This window comes from Nyctereutes procyonoides, unplaced genomic scaffold, assembly GCF_905146905.1.
Source record: "Nyctereutes procyonoides isolate TBG_1078 unplaced genomic scaffold, NYPRO_anot_genome, whole genome shotgun sequence".
NCBI classification, from domain to species: domain Eukaryota; kingdom Metazoa; phylum Chordata; class Mammalia; order Carnivora; family Canidae; genus Nyctereutes; species Nyctereutes procyonoides.
This window is the reverse complement of record NW_026575124.1, coordinates 2,632,347-2,647,602: the sequence shown is the minus strand read 5'-3', so window position 1 is coordinate 2,647,602 and position 15,256 is coordinate 2,632,347. Positions and strand designations below refer to the sequence as shown.

Genomic DNA, 15,256 nt, shown 5'->3' with positions numbered 1-15,256 from the left:
CCTGCGGCCCACACCCCTGCTGCCCGCCCACCCCTTCACCCCGACGCCCCGCCTCATCCCTGTCTGGCCCCATCGCGGCCCGGTGTCCACCCCGCACCCCCGGGGCCCCGGCAGCGCCGCCTCCAGCCTGGACTGCTCTGCGGCCTTAGGACCGAGGCTGGCCGGCGAGTCCTCCTTGTCCCAGCGCCAGCTCTGGTCTGGGGTGAGGCTGGAGAGGCTGGTGCCCCACGCTGCCCCGGCCCCACAGCATCTGCCCCTTGGTGGCCGCGGCCCTGGGCCTCACCGGAGCCCCGCCAGCTCGCGCCCCCCGAGGCCGAGGCCGATGAGCCTCCTGCAGAGCCTCCCGCTGCCCCGGGGTGAGGTCCTGCGGAGCCCCGGCCGCCTGTCCCCCCAGGGTGGCTCGGGGCCCGGGGAACCCTGGCTGCTTACCTGTCACCTCAAGTCCCCTTTTCTGCGTCTCCACCTGGGCGTGCAGCTGCTTCCCGCGCGGCCCTGGAGCCGCAAGCAAGCCAGCCCGACCCAGCGCCCGCAGAACATTCCACCCGCGCCTCTGCCACGTGGCCCATGCCCTCTCCTCTCCCCCTCCGCCCCGGACCCGGCCTCGGCGGCCTCCCCGACCAGGGGCTGTGCCGGGTGCCCTTGCCCCACGGAGCCCACGGGCCGCACCACTGCGCCTGCTGCACAGGGGTCCCCTCGCGGGCCTCCGGGGCCTCTGGGTCCCGCACACCCTTCCCGGGACCGGGACGGGATGAGCCAGCGGTCAGGGCCCCCAGCCTCCCCCCTTTCTCCTGATGCTCCTCTCGAGGGCCTGCTTCGGGTCGGAGAGGCCGCGGCCCTCCCCGTGCGACGGCGACACAGGGGATCGCAGCCGAGCCACCTGCCGAGTGACAGTCCCTCCCCCGGCTTCCCGGCGCAGGGGACCCCTCGGCTCTTCGCTCCTCACGATGCACCCTGACGAGCTTCTTGTTGGGAGAACTTTCCCGGGACTGCCCAGGATTGGTTACAACTGCCCTTGGTCATTCATTCAAGACACAACACACTTGTCGCCTGCCCGGCCACATTCAGGCCACACGTCCCCCGAACGCTGAGCTCAGCTTCTGCCATTTACAAGCGAGGTAACTTCTGTGCACGGAAGCGGTGTGTCCCCGAGCCCGGGCCAGGGTGACACGGAGGCCTCGGGCCCAAAGGCGGCGCTGGGCTCACGGAGGCCGACGTCACTAGGAAACTCCTGTTGGCCTGGATGGTCGAGGCCTGGGCCCTCTTCGTCCGCTGTGTAGTAAGGAACTCAGGCCACTGTCGTTCAGTCCGTAATTTCTGGGAGTGGGGAGCGGCAGTGGGGGCCCCGGCATAACAAGGACGCGCCCACAACGGGCTTGGGCCACCCTGGTCACCGCGCCTCTGTCCTGGGGGCCCGGGGAGTACCCCTGGGGGGCCGCCGCCCGGCACCCGGATGAAAGGCCCAGGTGCAAGCTGGGCCGGGCAACACGGCTGGGGCCGGGAAGCCCAAGGGGAGCTAACACCTTCGCTCCTCGCCTTCGCCCCTCGCCCCAGGCCCAGCCTGCCACCTCGCCGCCGAGCCCAGGACCCGAGGAGCCACACGGGGAGCGCCTGTCCCGCCATGCCTGGTGATCCAGTGCTCCCCGCTGGCCCTGTGAGGCAGGTGGCACTGGGGCCTCCATTCAGTGGAGAAACTGAGGCACAGACGAAGCCAGTTGCCCAAGGTCGCACAGGCGTCAAGGCAGAGCCAGGACTTGGACCGAGGCCGGCGTGTCCCTGGTTTACCTGTTATCGCGTTGCTGGTGGCTGAGCCTGGACACCCCCCCATCCTCCCCACGCCCTGGGCCTCCTGCCGGCAGCTCTGCGCTCCCCTCCGTCAGGGCGCCCCGGCCCCGCGAGGCTGTGGGCCACGGCTGGACAGGGAGCAGCGCACTAACTTGCAGTTTTCTTGCAAATGTGTGTCCGGGTGTCCCCGTAATTAAACCCAAGCAGGAGGAGGTACTACAAGGGGCATTTGTGGCCAGGTCGTCACTAGGACGTGGGGACACGTCAATTACTGCGTCTCCCTGGCCCCGGCCCCCTCCAGGAGGGCCTCACACCCGCAGCTCTGGGAAGGAACAGCCCTTGATGGCCGTGCTTTTCCCTGCTTGCGTGTCCCTCTCGCCCAGTTGGCCCAGGGGTGGCTCCAGACCCAGAGGCCCCGGCCGGGGACCACGCCGGGGCCCAAGGGACCAGTCAGGCGTCTCCATCTTAGGGCTCCCCCCGGAAGTGGCGAGACAGTGAGGGTGAAAGGACGTGGAGGTGGTTCAGGCGGCGACAGGCCAGGCACAGGGAGGGGCTGCGCAGGAGGCGGCGGGAGTGGCACAGGCCGCGGCCACGGAAGCCCCGGGGAGCCGTGTGCGCCCTGCCCGGAAGGACGCCCGGAGAATTTTACAAACATCAGTGTCCCCGCTTGTCCCCAGGCCCTCGACGTAATGGGCACAGAGTGGGGACCAGGCACCGGGGGGTTCAGTCTCCCTGAATGAATCGCATCAAGGCAGGAGGCCCAGTGGCCTGCGGGACGCTGCGGTCCCCGCTGTCGCGCTCCTGGTGCCCGGAGGCCCCTGGTCGTGCTGCTGCCCGGTCCGCTCTGCGGTGCACCCCGGGCCACCTCGTCACCTCCTGCCCCGCCTGCCTTGATCCTGTAGGAGCCCGGGTGCAGCGGGACATCGAGGCACCGGGCTCCCGGTTCAGCCCGGGGTGGCGGCTCCGTCCTGACCACCCACCCGGTGGGGCCCGGGGAGCCCTAGGAATCATTTTCCCCTTGAGAAGACAGAGTGACGGGGGCGCCTGGGGCCGTGACCCCGGGGTCCAGGATCGAGTCCCACATCGGGCCCCGCATGGAGCCTGCCCCCCCCCCCGTGTCTCATAAATAAATAAATAAAATCTTAAAAAAACAAGTAGGGAGAGAGAAGCTGGAGAAATGCCCTCTCTCTTCCTGCACTTGACGGACGCCTGGGGCTTCTGGAGCCATCTGGGGACAACTGTGAGGGGCAAACCCAGGGGCCGCGGAGACTCTGGTCAAGCCCTGATGTGACGGCTGCCAAACTGACCGCCCCAGCACCCCTCCCTCCAGACTGGTTGTTGTTGACTGTGTGCTCAGTGCGAGCCGGGTGCCAGTCTAGTACTTTCCATGTGCTACTTTATGGGCTCCTGCACAACCCCGAGGCCCGTCCTCTGGACGTGAGCGTGCTCAGTGCTCCCCCACATCAGAACTGGCCCGTGCCCCGCACAGGCGGTCTTCCCGTCCACTACCCGAGACTCCGTGCCATCCAAGCAGGTTTCTCCGACGCGGAGCGGCATGTTGTGTACATTGTCAGGACAGTTAAAAAATAGCCAAAAGATAGCAAGAGGCTTCAGAGCTGGGGAGCTCTGGGTCTACAGCCCAGCTTGGCCTGGTTCTCCTTAATAAGATACTGACGCTGCGCTGCGTGTTCGGGGGCTTTCAGGTGGCGCCTCCCTTTCTAGGAACCCCGTGAGGCTTGCTCACTGCCTCCCCACGCGCTTGCCTTTCACCCCCTCACTGGTCTCTCTGCTCGTACTCCACTGCTTCCCTCTTCCCCTCTTCTCCAACCTTCCAACAGATGGATTTGAGATGAAGATAAATAGGACACCCCCTGCCCCTCAAGCCCCAAATGCTCGAGTGAAAGCGATTTTTAACATCTGGATATTTTTTCTTTTAAGGGGAGGAGTAATTTTTTTAAGTTCATGTATTTTTAAGTGATCTTCATACCCAACGTGGGGCTCGAACTCACAACCCTGGGATCAACAGTCACATGCTGGGCAGCCCCGATGGCAGCGGTTTAGCGCCGCCTGCAGCCCGGGGTGTGATCCTGGAGACCCGGGATCGAGTCCCACATCGGGCTCCCTGCATGGAGCCTGCTTCTCCCTCTGCCTCTCTCTCTCTCTCTCTCTTCTGTGTTTCAATAAATAAATAAAATCTTAAAAAAAAAAAACCAAACAGTCACATGCTCTTCCAACTGAGCCAGCGAGGTGCTCCTAAAATCCGGATTTCTAGCTAGTGGAGAGTCCTTAAATGTTAGCAGTTGCTCTCATGGGCCTGGTTTTATCTCCAAAATGGGCGGTCTTTTCCCGCTTCCCTGTCCCCCCACCCAAACAGAAGTCTAGCAGTCCCTTTCTTTGCCAAGGGCCATGCCGGGTCTGCAGCAGGGGGGTACACATGCCCCTCTGACGGCGCGCCCAGCAGACTCCCCACCCTTTCTCTCAACCGTCTCCACGACTCTTCTTCACTCTTCTTTCACGCTCTGAAACTGGCCCGCGTTGGCTCGGCCCCCTGGTTCAGGCTCAAAAAACACCACAGGTGTGAACAGTTTACACAGACTTTATTTGTCACCCATTGAGCACAGGAAGGTCTGGGCAGGCGAGGTGTCACAATCGCCTCCCCTAGTTCACAGACGCACGCCGAGAGACTTGGTGGCAAGGGAGAGGGTCCTATTCCTACCACAGATTGCTATGGGATTATCACAACAACACATTTGTTCTCGGTTCTATTTACACCATGGAGCGTGGAGAGGGTACATTCCTTACACTAAAAATATATATTTTGGAATCTCTAAAACAAAAATATCTCTATCTCTACATGAGACCTACTAGGAAGAAGAACATAGAAAACAAGAGAAATGTACCAGCACCTCAAGCTGCCCCCTCCCGCGGGAAGGGCGCTCTGCTCTCCACCTGACGCCCTTGGCTCAGGGCGGCCGCGTCTACCCCGCCGCACGGACGGACACAGGTGCACACGAGGGAGGCTTATCATCTCGGAGGAGTGGAGACGGGGGAGAGGGGCGGGGGACGGGACTGTGGCCTCTTTTGCAAAAGGAGTAATTGCACATTCAGTTTGGTGCTGCGGCTTCCAGCACTCCTGCCTGTGTGAAAACCTGCCTGTCGGAGGCGATCGCTAACCCGCTAAGAGAAGCCCAAGCTCTGCTGCTGTCTGCGGGGCTTGCAAAAGCGCCGTGGGTGGGTTTTCTCTCTCTCTCAGGAAATATTAATGCCAGCAGCTAGAAGAAGAAGTTCTGTTTTCTCCAATGCTGAAAGTGGGGTAGGTTTGAGAAAAATGCGACTCGTTTTCTTTTCGGAAGGATCAGAAACCGTTCCATTCCCTTCGAGCACAGAACCTCCTGAAGGAATGATGCCTGTGGATGAATCATTCCACTTCCTGAATTTTCCTACTGAAGGGATCCACGTAATGCTCTTTCCTCCTTTCGTGCTTCACGCAGTGAGACAGCGCCTTCACGCTCTTTTGGTTCTGGTGAAGAAATGGTAACTGAGCCAAGTGCCCGTTCTCTGTCATTCACGTAAGAGAACACGGGCGCCACGAATCAAAAAGAATAGATTTGGAAGAAAAACCACTTTGATTTGCTTGTGGGGCGTCTCTTTCTGTTTACAGTGAAATATGGATGAGCTCGAGGGCTTGAGTCTTTGGTCTCTTACACCAAGTAAGGAAAATAACCAGTAAGTCCCCTTTCAGAGAAGCCCCAGACCTGTCCAACCTCCTCACCTCTCTCACCACCCCCACCTGGGGGGATTGTGGGGACCTCTGAGTGGGAGCTTCAGGCCTCCAAGAACTTGAGAGACTGGGCAGAGAGCGGAAGAAGTGCTGCCTGAGGAGGCTGAGTCAGGAAAAGAGCCAGAACCTGGAAGACGTCTCGTGTGGCCAGTCAGTCCCCACGGGAAGGATTTCTACGTGACAGAGGCCTGACAGCTGCAACCAAAAGAAAGTCAGGAAGCCTGAGAACATTCAGTGCAGGGTTCCTGAATGTCCTGCCAGGATGCGGCTTAGAAACCTGAGAAGTCCAAGGAAAATGCAGCGACGAACTAGAAAGACTGCTTCAAAGTCCTAGGAGGAGGTGCCAACACTCTTGCAAGGAAAAATTTAGAGAAGTTGAGATAGTAGCAGAGAGAATATAGCGGATGGGACTTCCGACGCCAATGAGAAGGAAAGCCGGGGGCCCTGGGGTGGCACCTCCTATGCTTCGGGAAAACGTAGACTCAGAACATGGGCAGTGAAGTCGATAGAGAAGATGCAGGGAGAACTGCTGATTCCTCTACTAAGAGGGAAGTCTGGAGAGTCCCAGTAAAACTGGGAACTGTCTTTTCTGGATGAGCAGAGAGCACAGATTCCTAAAATCAGAGACCTCTTCAAGGTCACAGTTGTCATAGCCTGAGATGTCAACCCAGCCTGAGGCTTAGCGTTTGTCAGATTTTTATCAAATATTTACGGTTAGTTTAAAAGCCAGTCACAGCCAGACAAAGAGAAAGAGCCACTATTCACACCATCTTCTGGAATACACGGCTCACGGCCCCTCTCTCCCCTTATGACTAAGGAGGTGGGGACAGGTGCTGTTATCTCCCGATAATCCCCTCGTCAGAAGCTGGAAATCATATGTGGACACAAGGAGGGAGCCTGTGTTCTCTGCAACCAAAGAGATCTGGCAAGTTCACCGCACGTGGTTGCGTCTTGCCCTTCTCTCTAGACCAACCCTTTCCCTCAATGTCACGAGCTAGGAAGTAACCCAACCACCCAGCAACACCCATTCTTACCACTAGAACCAAGATTTCACCTACCACCACTTTCTTAAACCCCCGGCCTCCCTCCCTTCCCACCTCGACACATCAGGGCATTGGCCAACTCTCCAACTATTCCTGAACTCGGCTTGCACTGAAGGGCAGACTGCTTCTCTGGGCCAAGCAAACCTGGCACAGAAATTACCTACCTACCTGCCGTGCTTTCTACCTCTACGTCAGTTCCTCCTTGATGTTGAGTTTAAACACCTTTTCCTAAAGACTAATCTGCCTGTATTTGTCATCAGGCTATTCTCTCAGAGAAGCCCTAGATAGGAGAATGATCATATTTTTTTAATGTCCCCCCAGCTTAGGTACGCAGCTGCTACCTAATAGCAGCAAGGACATCTTGTGGACGCACTTGCATTTGTTGATGAACGGACATGCACACACACACACACACACACACACACACACACACACACATATTCACCTCCACTTCCAGTTTACTACCCCAAACACTGCCCAGTTTGACTCTGCCACCAAGGCCACCAGCCACAGACGTGAGCGAGGAAGCACTCGGGTAGGATTGGGGCCGAGCGTTTGGTGGGAGTTGGGGAAAGAGAGACAATTAGAGTAGGGAATGGTTTCTACCACTGAGACGCAGCAGAGATGAGGCTGGCTATTGTTTGAGAAAGATGTAATGGCCTACAAGGATTGGCACAGGCTTCCAAAGTAACTAGTACTCCTAAGGTATAGGAACCTAGGAGCGTCGGGCTCAGGAAGGACCTGGAAGTAGACCCAAGGTCCTGTGACCGCACTGCACGCAGTTAACAGGTCTCCGGCTCTCAAGAGGCCTAGCGTATACAAGGCATCATGGGACATGGGTATTTAGGAGAGAGATTTTTCTGAGTGATAGTGTCACCTAACTTGTTGTATGGTAGGCTTTGTCCTGCCACACTCCTTACGGCTGTGCTGAGGCTGAGGGGACAGGAGAAGCGGTCACCAACCTTCCCACACAGAGGTAGCAGGAAGAGATGGGAGGGGCAGGAGGGGGGAGGAATGTGGGCGAGTCCTCGAGAACAAGGAAGACGGAGGAGGAGGCAAGCTCACGGAAGCGGCCAGAGACAGACTGGGAAGGCCAGCAGGAAAGCTTTTCCCACCGACAGGTTGTCTTCCGATTTTTCTACATTAGGTAGGTAAACGGGTACAATCATCACATTTCTGCTAACATGATAAAATGTGAAGCTTTGGCTCGCAAAGATTTTAATGCCCATAGAGTTCAAAGATGCATGCCTGGTCCTGTCTGCACCATATAAAGGGAAGCCGAGGCTGTCCCTAGAACAGCCTTGTGAGCAGAAATCAGACAATCCAGGAACAATACCCATGATTCAAAGGGTTATCGTTTCAGCGTTTGAAAGCAGCATGGCGTTCGGCCAACAGGCACCGGTACAGCCCCGCGTACTGCCTGCTTACAGCCGGCATCCGTTCTGAGTGGTTGGCGTCCATCCTGTACCAGTTGGGTTAAGTGTTCTGAAAATCATCTGTGCGTTAGACGAGGCGTGGTTCTAGGAGATGGGGAAATGTCAAAGAAATGCAGGATTCCTTCCATTTCAAAGGTCCTCAGGCTAAGACTAGAATACACTGACATATTTGAAGCGTGAGAGGAATGCAAAATTCAACAGTTTCATCACCAACTCTTCACCTACGAAAGGAGAGCAACCCGTAGGAACGTCCCACCGCACCAAGATTTTACTGGATGGAGAACTGATGTGCTTGAATTCCGTGGGTCCCGACACACTTACTGTGCACAGAAGAGAAGGCCTAGACACACTGGGGCCCGAACGCATCGTACTCATCACAACAGCGAAGAGGAGAAAAAAACTAGAAACCTGGTTCTCAACTAAATACCAAAATTAATTTTACCACTTACAGTTCATTTCCCAGGGTGGCTTTTTACATCTGAGAGCCAAAATGTCTGTCAACCAAAATAAACGCGTGAGGGTGAAGAAACCACATGGCTGAAGGTGGTTTTGGTCCATTGAGTTGATAATGGTTCGCTACTAAGGCAGCTAAGGAGACATAATCACGTAATCATACGCACTTGGTCTCTCCAGGAGTCGAATCAGAACGTATCCTCAAGAGACAGCAGCAAAACATGGGTGTTTCCACAACATGGCCAATAAAACAGCTCATCTCCCTTCCTACTCACGAGCCGCTCTTATCAAACCTTTCCCAGGTGTCTAGAAAGCAGGCACTCGAACAAACGCTCAGGCTGGGAAGCCCTTCCTGGCGTCTAAACCAACTCCTTCTGCAGCAGCTGAAGCTCATTCTCTTAGTCCATCCTCAGTGAAACCGAGAGAAGCTGCTGGTCCTCACTTAGCTTTACTGATTTTCCCCCGAGCCTTTTCCTGTCTGAGCTAAACAACTCCAGTGTCCCTCGTGGCCCTTTCATCATCCAAGGTTCTTGCCGAGTTATGGCTGCTGCTAGGGAGCGACACAGACGCGCCCGGGGCGGGCGGAGGCACCTTCTGGCCGCGCCCAGGCCGCCGACCCTCCCAGTGGCAGGCCCTCCTGACGACCTCTGGGTCTGACCAGCATCCCCCAGAGGAGGCATCAAACCAAGGCCCAGGTCTGCCTCGGGGCCAGCAGATTCTGCGGGACTGGAGCGCCCTCCCTCTGCTCTCTGCTCTCCTCCCACGCCCCGACCCCATCCTTGAGGAGAGGGAACTCATGGAATGGATCCATATGGCTCTGCGGGCCGGCAGAGAGGTTCAGAGAGAATGTCTGGAAGGTGGGAAGCTGGGTCTTCACTGGTGGCAGTTCTGAAGAGAAAGAGAAAGGAAGAAGAGAAGTACCAGCAGGAGGTGGTCTTCCGCTTCCACGCTCACACCTGGCGGCTGGCTGCTGGCATGGGGATGGCGCATGCCCTCCAACGCACAGCACGGGGAACGGAGTGCCTCGGCATGGCTTGGACGGGACCGCGGACAGGGCCAGGCTGGGTCTTGCTTCTTCTCGGAGAGACTCGCCATCTTCTCTGTAACCGGAACTTCCCTGAGGCACCTCACGGCCCAAATCTTCCTTCCCAGCAAAGACTTTTAGTTGAAGAGACTGAATAAAAGTGTTACAATTAGACGAAAAGGGAACACATGATTCATTCCTGCTTTTAACACAATACTTTGAAGATGTCACCACAATTTGGATTTGGCTGTATTTTAAGTTCATTTACAAGTAGACTAGTTCTTGACTAAAAATAACCATGTGCGTTATACATTTCGACAGCTGCCTGGATTTTCCTCTGAAGGAAACAAGATTCTATATTTCACTCACATTCAGCACAGATTTATTTTAACCCATTCGATGAAGAAACAGCCTACCACTACCACCCACTGGTGGCTGTGACTTTTCAAAGTACCTCAGCTCCTCCTCAGATCACTCTCAGGAGGGAGACGGTACTATTATCCCCACTTTACTGCTGAATAAACTGAGTCCCCGAAACAATGGCCTGCCCACTTATACAAGGATGAATGGCTAGACCAGGTCCCCTAATTCCTAGCCTACTTACTGCCTTTTTTTCTTAACTAGAAAAGTTGTCTTCAGGGCCGTCTGGGTGGCTCAGTGGTTGAGCATCTACCTTTGGCTCAGGTCGTGATCCTGGGGTCCTGGGATCGAGCCCTGCACTGGGCTCCCTGTTCAGTGGGGAGTCTGCCTCTCCCACTCCCTCCGTCCCTCCCTCCTGCTCATGCACACGCTCCCTCTCTCTGTCAAATAAATAAATGAAATATTTTTTTTTAAGTACACAATTCTTAAAAAAAAAAAAAAAGAAAAGTTGCCTTTAATATAGACCTAAGACTTTGCCTTTAGTTATCTGACTTCTTAAATTAAAATAGCTTGGACTAAATCAATCAAGTAATTTGGGTGCAAAGCCTACCTCAGTGAAGGCAAAGATGCCTTGAGTCTTCCATTTTCTTCAGTAACCTGATGAAAACGGATCTATGCTATTGGCAAATGATATACAGAATTTCGTTTCCCAAATATGTAAACTGTTCCTATATTTAGAATCTTTAATTGGCAGTAATTGTCATTATGGAATGAGTTAACTAGTCCCTATCAACACTATTGACACTCAGGCCCTGCACATTTTAGCCACTTTCTAGTTTGTGCAGTTACAGTAACCAGGGAAATTTTGAAATAAGAACTTCAATGGTTTTTTGTTTGTTTGTTTATTTATTGACATATATTTTTTAGAGAAAGCGAGCAAGTGCATGAGCTGGGGGAGGGGCAGACAGAGAGGAAGAGAAAGAGAGAGAGAGAGAGAACCCCAAGCAGGCTCTCCGTCCAGTGTGGAACTTGACCTCATGACCCTGAGATCATGACCTGAGCTGAAACCAAGAGTCGGATGCTTTAACCGACTGAGCCACCCTGGTGCCTCAGAAATGGGAACTTTTAGAAACCGGATTAAGATGATTAAATAGATAAAGCAAATTTACATCCCCAAATAATCCCAGCCTGACTTTGAGGCTGTGTAAAGGGGCAGCTCCAAACAGCACATCTGTTCAAATAGTCAGAAAACATGTGTCCTTTTCTTAGGCTTCTAGCAATTCTCGTGAGATTAGCGGCAGCCCTAGAAGTGGTATTTTTTAGACAATTCAATCTTGCAACTAAGAGATATTTTACTTTCAATGTGACTGCTATCTTTAAAAGCCAGAAATAAACAAAAATTAGCAATTATAGTTTTTTTTTTTTTACCTCTTCTCCTTTGTATTTCCAGAATTCATACTGAGAGCTTTCCATACCGTAGTTTTAGGCATTTCATCAGATATATTAATCTCGGAGGGGTCGCATCTGAAATCAATGCTTAGGACAGTAAATGTAGGACATACAGATATAATACACATGTCAGCCTAGAATGATCAGCATGTCACCACATGGGAAAGAGTAAGCCTGAGGGAGCTCAGCTAACAGCTCTCGGCAGCACCAGGAGCTGGATGACTGGAACACAGGGAGGCAAGGTGGCCCACGAGGTGGTGCTAAGGGCTCAGCTGGGGCTCTGAGAGGCAGGCAGCTCTGCCCCCACAATCCTGCCCTCTTTCAAAGGGCCCCTCTGGGGGGCTGATGACAGCCTCAAGAGCTACCACCTACTGAGTGCTTGCTGTGTGCCAGGCTCACCGTGTGCCAAGCGTGGTGCTAAGCATTCTTCATGGTGCTAAGTTTTCTCACTTACAAGGCCGAATGTTTTCCATTCCTGGTTTACAAAGGACTCTCACAATATATTATCTTAACTATCAAATCAGAGATTATTCACATCCTTCTTTTGAAAGCACAGAAACCAAAGCTCCCAGAGCTAAGTGATCGTCCAAGGTCAAATGTCAGTAGATGGAGAATCGAGGCCTTGCATCCAGAGTCCTTGGTCTCCTAGCACCCAGGGTACTGGGAAATTTTCTACAAGCCAGACAGTCTCATTTTAAAAGGCCAGGAGGGAAGGCAGTAACCCAGCAGAGCGGGAGCACTGCTCCTCTTTTGCTACCAGAGAATTCAAAGTCTATGGCTACTTCCTTCACAAGTTGTAGAAAGTTTATTAAGGTCCAGAGATTCCATTTCCTGGGGGTCAGTCATACCCAAAAAGTCAAACTCATAGGAACAGACAGTAGAACGGTGGTTCCCAGAAGCTGGGAGCAGGGGAAAAGGGGGAGCTGTTGATCAAAGGGTACAAACCTGCAGTTAGGACTAAGTTCTGAGGACCTATATGCAGCATGGTCACTGTTATCAGTAATGTACTGTACACATGAAGTCTGCTAAGAAAGTAGATCTCAAGTGTTCTCACCACACACACACACACACACACACACACACAGAACAGTAACTATAGGAGGTAATGAAATGTTATTAGTTTGATTGTAGTAATCATCTCACAATGTGTACATATAGGCAAAACATCACATTGCTTAAGTATCTATTTTTATTTATCAAAGACAAATAAATCAAAAATTTCTAAATACCAAAGACAAGATTTTCCTCATTCCCCGTCAGTATGAACCACAATCAGTTCAATGATTCGGCAATAAATTATCTAGGATCTACATGATCCAAATCCCCTCTTTCTTCCTTTTCTGCCCCCTCTCGGCCTCTGGGCTTCTTCCAGTTTATGTGTACCTCTTCCACAGCGGAAACAAAATGCCAGGAACGAAGCCACAAATGGACCAATTCAGCGCCTTGTGACCTGTGGTGAGCAATAACTGCTCAAGAAGGGGGGGGCTCTGATTACTGGCAGAAGTAAGGAATTTGGGAGACCCCAGTTCAGTTGCCCCCTTGGCTTCTAGGACCACAGATGCCCTGAGTCACACTGGAGGGGCTGCCTCTGCTCCTTACCAAAGGCTCACCCAAGCATGGGAATTTCACACCCCCCAGGTTGAGGACTCTCTGGAAACAAAGGCCACATCCTATCCATCTCTGGAAAATGGCAGGGAAAGGAAAGGGAGCACTGACCTGAAGAATAAAAGGCCAGGGTCTGAATCTTAAACTTTCTATTTAGCAGTGTTGTGACCTTGGGCAAATTCCCTAAACCCCTCCAAGCCTGTTTCCTGATTGTACAAACATGGATAACGTGACGTTTATCAGAGAGTTGTTGTAAAGATTAAATGAGAATATTTAATAAAGCTTCTAGCACATTCCCAGCACAGAGAAGGTGCTTAGCACATGGGCTCCCTTACCTCTGTTCTTGTGATTCCCAACACCTGGTGTGGCATCTGGCACAGAGCAGGTGCTCAGTAAACCATGAAAGGAAAGGTGTTTTCCCAGGTTGGGGCTGGGAGGCTGAACGTCAGCTCTTTATGCCATCAGGTATGTTTGCCACCACCTCCACCACAAACCCACATGTTTACAGAATAACCAAAACAATATATTTCCTGGTGTTTACGGAGTTTTACCTGAAACTGTTGCTCTTTCCAGGACTACTTAGTAACTTCCTGCTCTCCAAGGGAAACTTGTCTCCCCCCATTTCTAACATTTTCTCAGCCTCCTGCAAGAGAAGAAGACATTATTCTTAGACCAAGTAAAACCGTGAGTCCACATCACCCATATTTCTCTCACCACAATTTCTACCTAATTTCTCTCACATTTATTATAGAAAGGTGTACTTATGTTCTTTCATAATTTAGCTTGTCACCAAAAAAGAGAGAACCAGATTATTTGTACCTATGGAATAGTACTTTTTATTTTTTTAAAGATTTTATTTATTTATTCATGAGAGAGAGAGAGAGAAAGAGAGAGAGAGGCAGAGACACAGGCAGAGGGAGGAGCAGGCTCCATGCAGGGAGCCCGACAGGGAACTCGACCCATGGTCTCCAGGATTATGCCCTGGGCTGAAGGCGGCGCTAAACCACTGAGCCACCGGGGCTGCCCTGGAATTGTATTTTTTAAAAGGTAAAAGAAAATGATTCTGAATAAGCCTCTAGAGCCAACTACCAATTTACTGGAAATATAGAGAACAGAGAACATATTGTTAAATGTCACCAAGGGACACAGTGAAATCTAAATGGTGGAAAATCCTAAAGGTCACAGATCCAGTTTCTTCAACAGAAAGAAAAAAAAAATACAAAAGATACTAAGGAGATTTAAGAAACATATCAAACATTGTAATATATAGACCTTATTTGGACCCTGATTCAAATAAAGAGATTGTTAAAAAAAAATTAGACGGCAATTGGGGAAATATGAATAATGACTGTTCTTTCTACTTTTGGGTGGATATGCTTGAATGTTCCATAACAAAAAGTTAAAAAAAGATATTTCCACTAAAGAAAACAGTTACAGAGAAAAAAATATGTACAAATATGTTTAAGGTAGTATGATTAGTAATAAATCCTAAAACAACTATAAATTTTAACAAAGGAAGAAAGCTTAATTATGAGAAAATACTATAGGATATTATGCTCTACTACAGAATATTATACAGTCATTAAAACAATAAATATGACTGTTTATTATATGGATGTATAGAAACATGAAAGTGTCTTACGAGATCAAGTTGAAGGGGAAAATAAAAAAAAAAACCTTCGTCCCCCTCAAATAAACAATTATTACAGTTATATGAAAACTATGTTAAGGACTTAGAGAGAACATAAAGTAATAAACAATACTGGATGCCGATATAACATTTGTGGGCGGGGTCTTCATTATTTTTCTTTCATTTAGTTTTCAAAATAACTTTATAAAGTAAATTTTGGAAAATAAGGAGTATAGTGTTTCCTGCCCACCCCAAAATTAACATCCAAAAGAGATGCTTTGGATTTTCCTCCCCAAACTGCTTAATAAGTAGCACAGCCACTTATCCAATTGTTCACTCCCAAAGTCTAAGACGCCTTGATTCGACTCTTTCACCCCTGCTCACTGTACATTAGCGGAACCGGTCACCTCTCTCTTCACAAGAAGTCCCCCGGGCAGCCGCTTCTCCACCTCCTCCCTTAGCCTCGGCCACCTGCACCTCTTGCCTGAGCTGCTGCCACAGGTTTCTGGTGTCCAGCTACCTCCAGGCTCTGGCTTTCTCATGTCCTTTAACCACACCGAGCTCATTCCTGCCTCAAAACCTTTGCCTTTGCGTGCCCCTGGCCTGGAATGTTCCTACTCCCAGATACTTTCACGACTTGCCCTCACTTTATTCAGATTTCAGATATCTCCTTACAGTCATTCCTGACCACCC

General features: G+C 51.7%; 1 protein-coding gene across 2 annotated transcripts in view; it reads right to left on the bottom strand.

Moving 5' to 3' along the window:
* Positions 1 to 4,362: 4,362 nt before the first annotated feature.
* The window catches only part of SLC4A8 (solute carrier family 4 member 8), a 74,835-nt gene continuing 63,941 nt past the window's right edge, over positions 4,363 to 15,256 (bottom strand). The window contains exons 23-25 of one of the 2 annotated variants that reach the window (XM_055337160.1): positions 13,485 to 13,576; positions 11,308 to 11,403; positions 4,363 to 9,669 (exon numbers count right to left, since the gene is read on the bottom strand). In XM_055337160.1, coding sequence (XP_055193135.1) covers positions 9,657 to 9,669; positions 11,308 to 11,403; positions 13,485 to 13,576 — 201 coding nt within the window. In that variant the 3' untranslated portion in view covers positions 4,363 to 9,656. Of the gene's footprint in view, positions 9,670 to 11,307; positions 11,404 to 12,264; positions 12,795 to 13,484; positions 13,577 to 15,256 lie in introns of those variants that run through there. The other variant, XM_055337161.1, reaches the window with a different exon arrangement.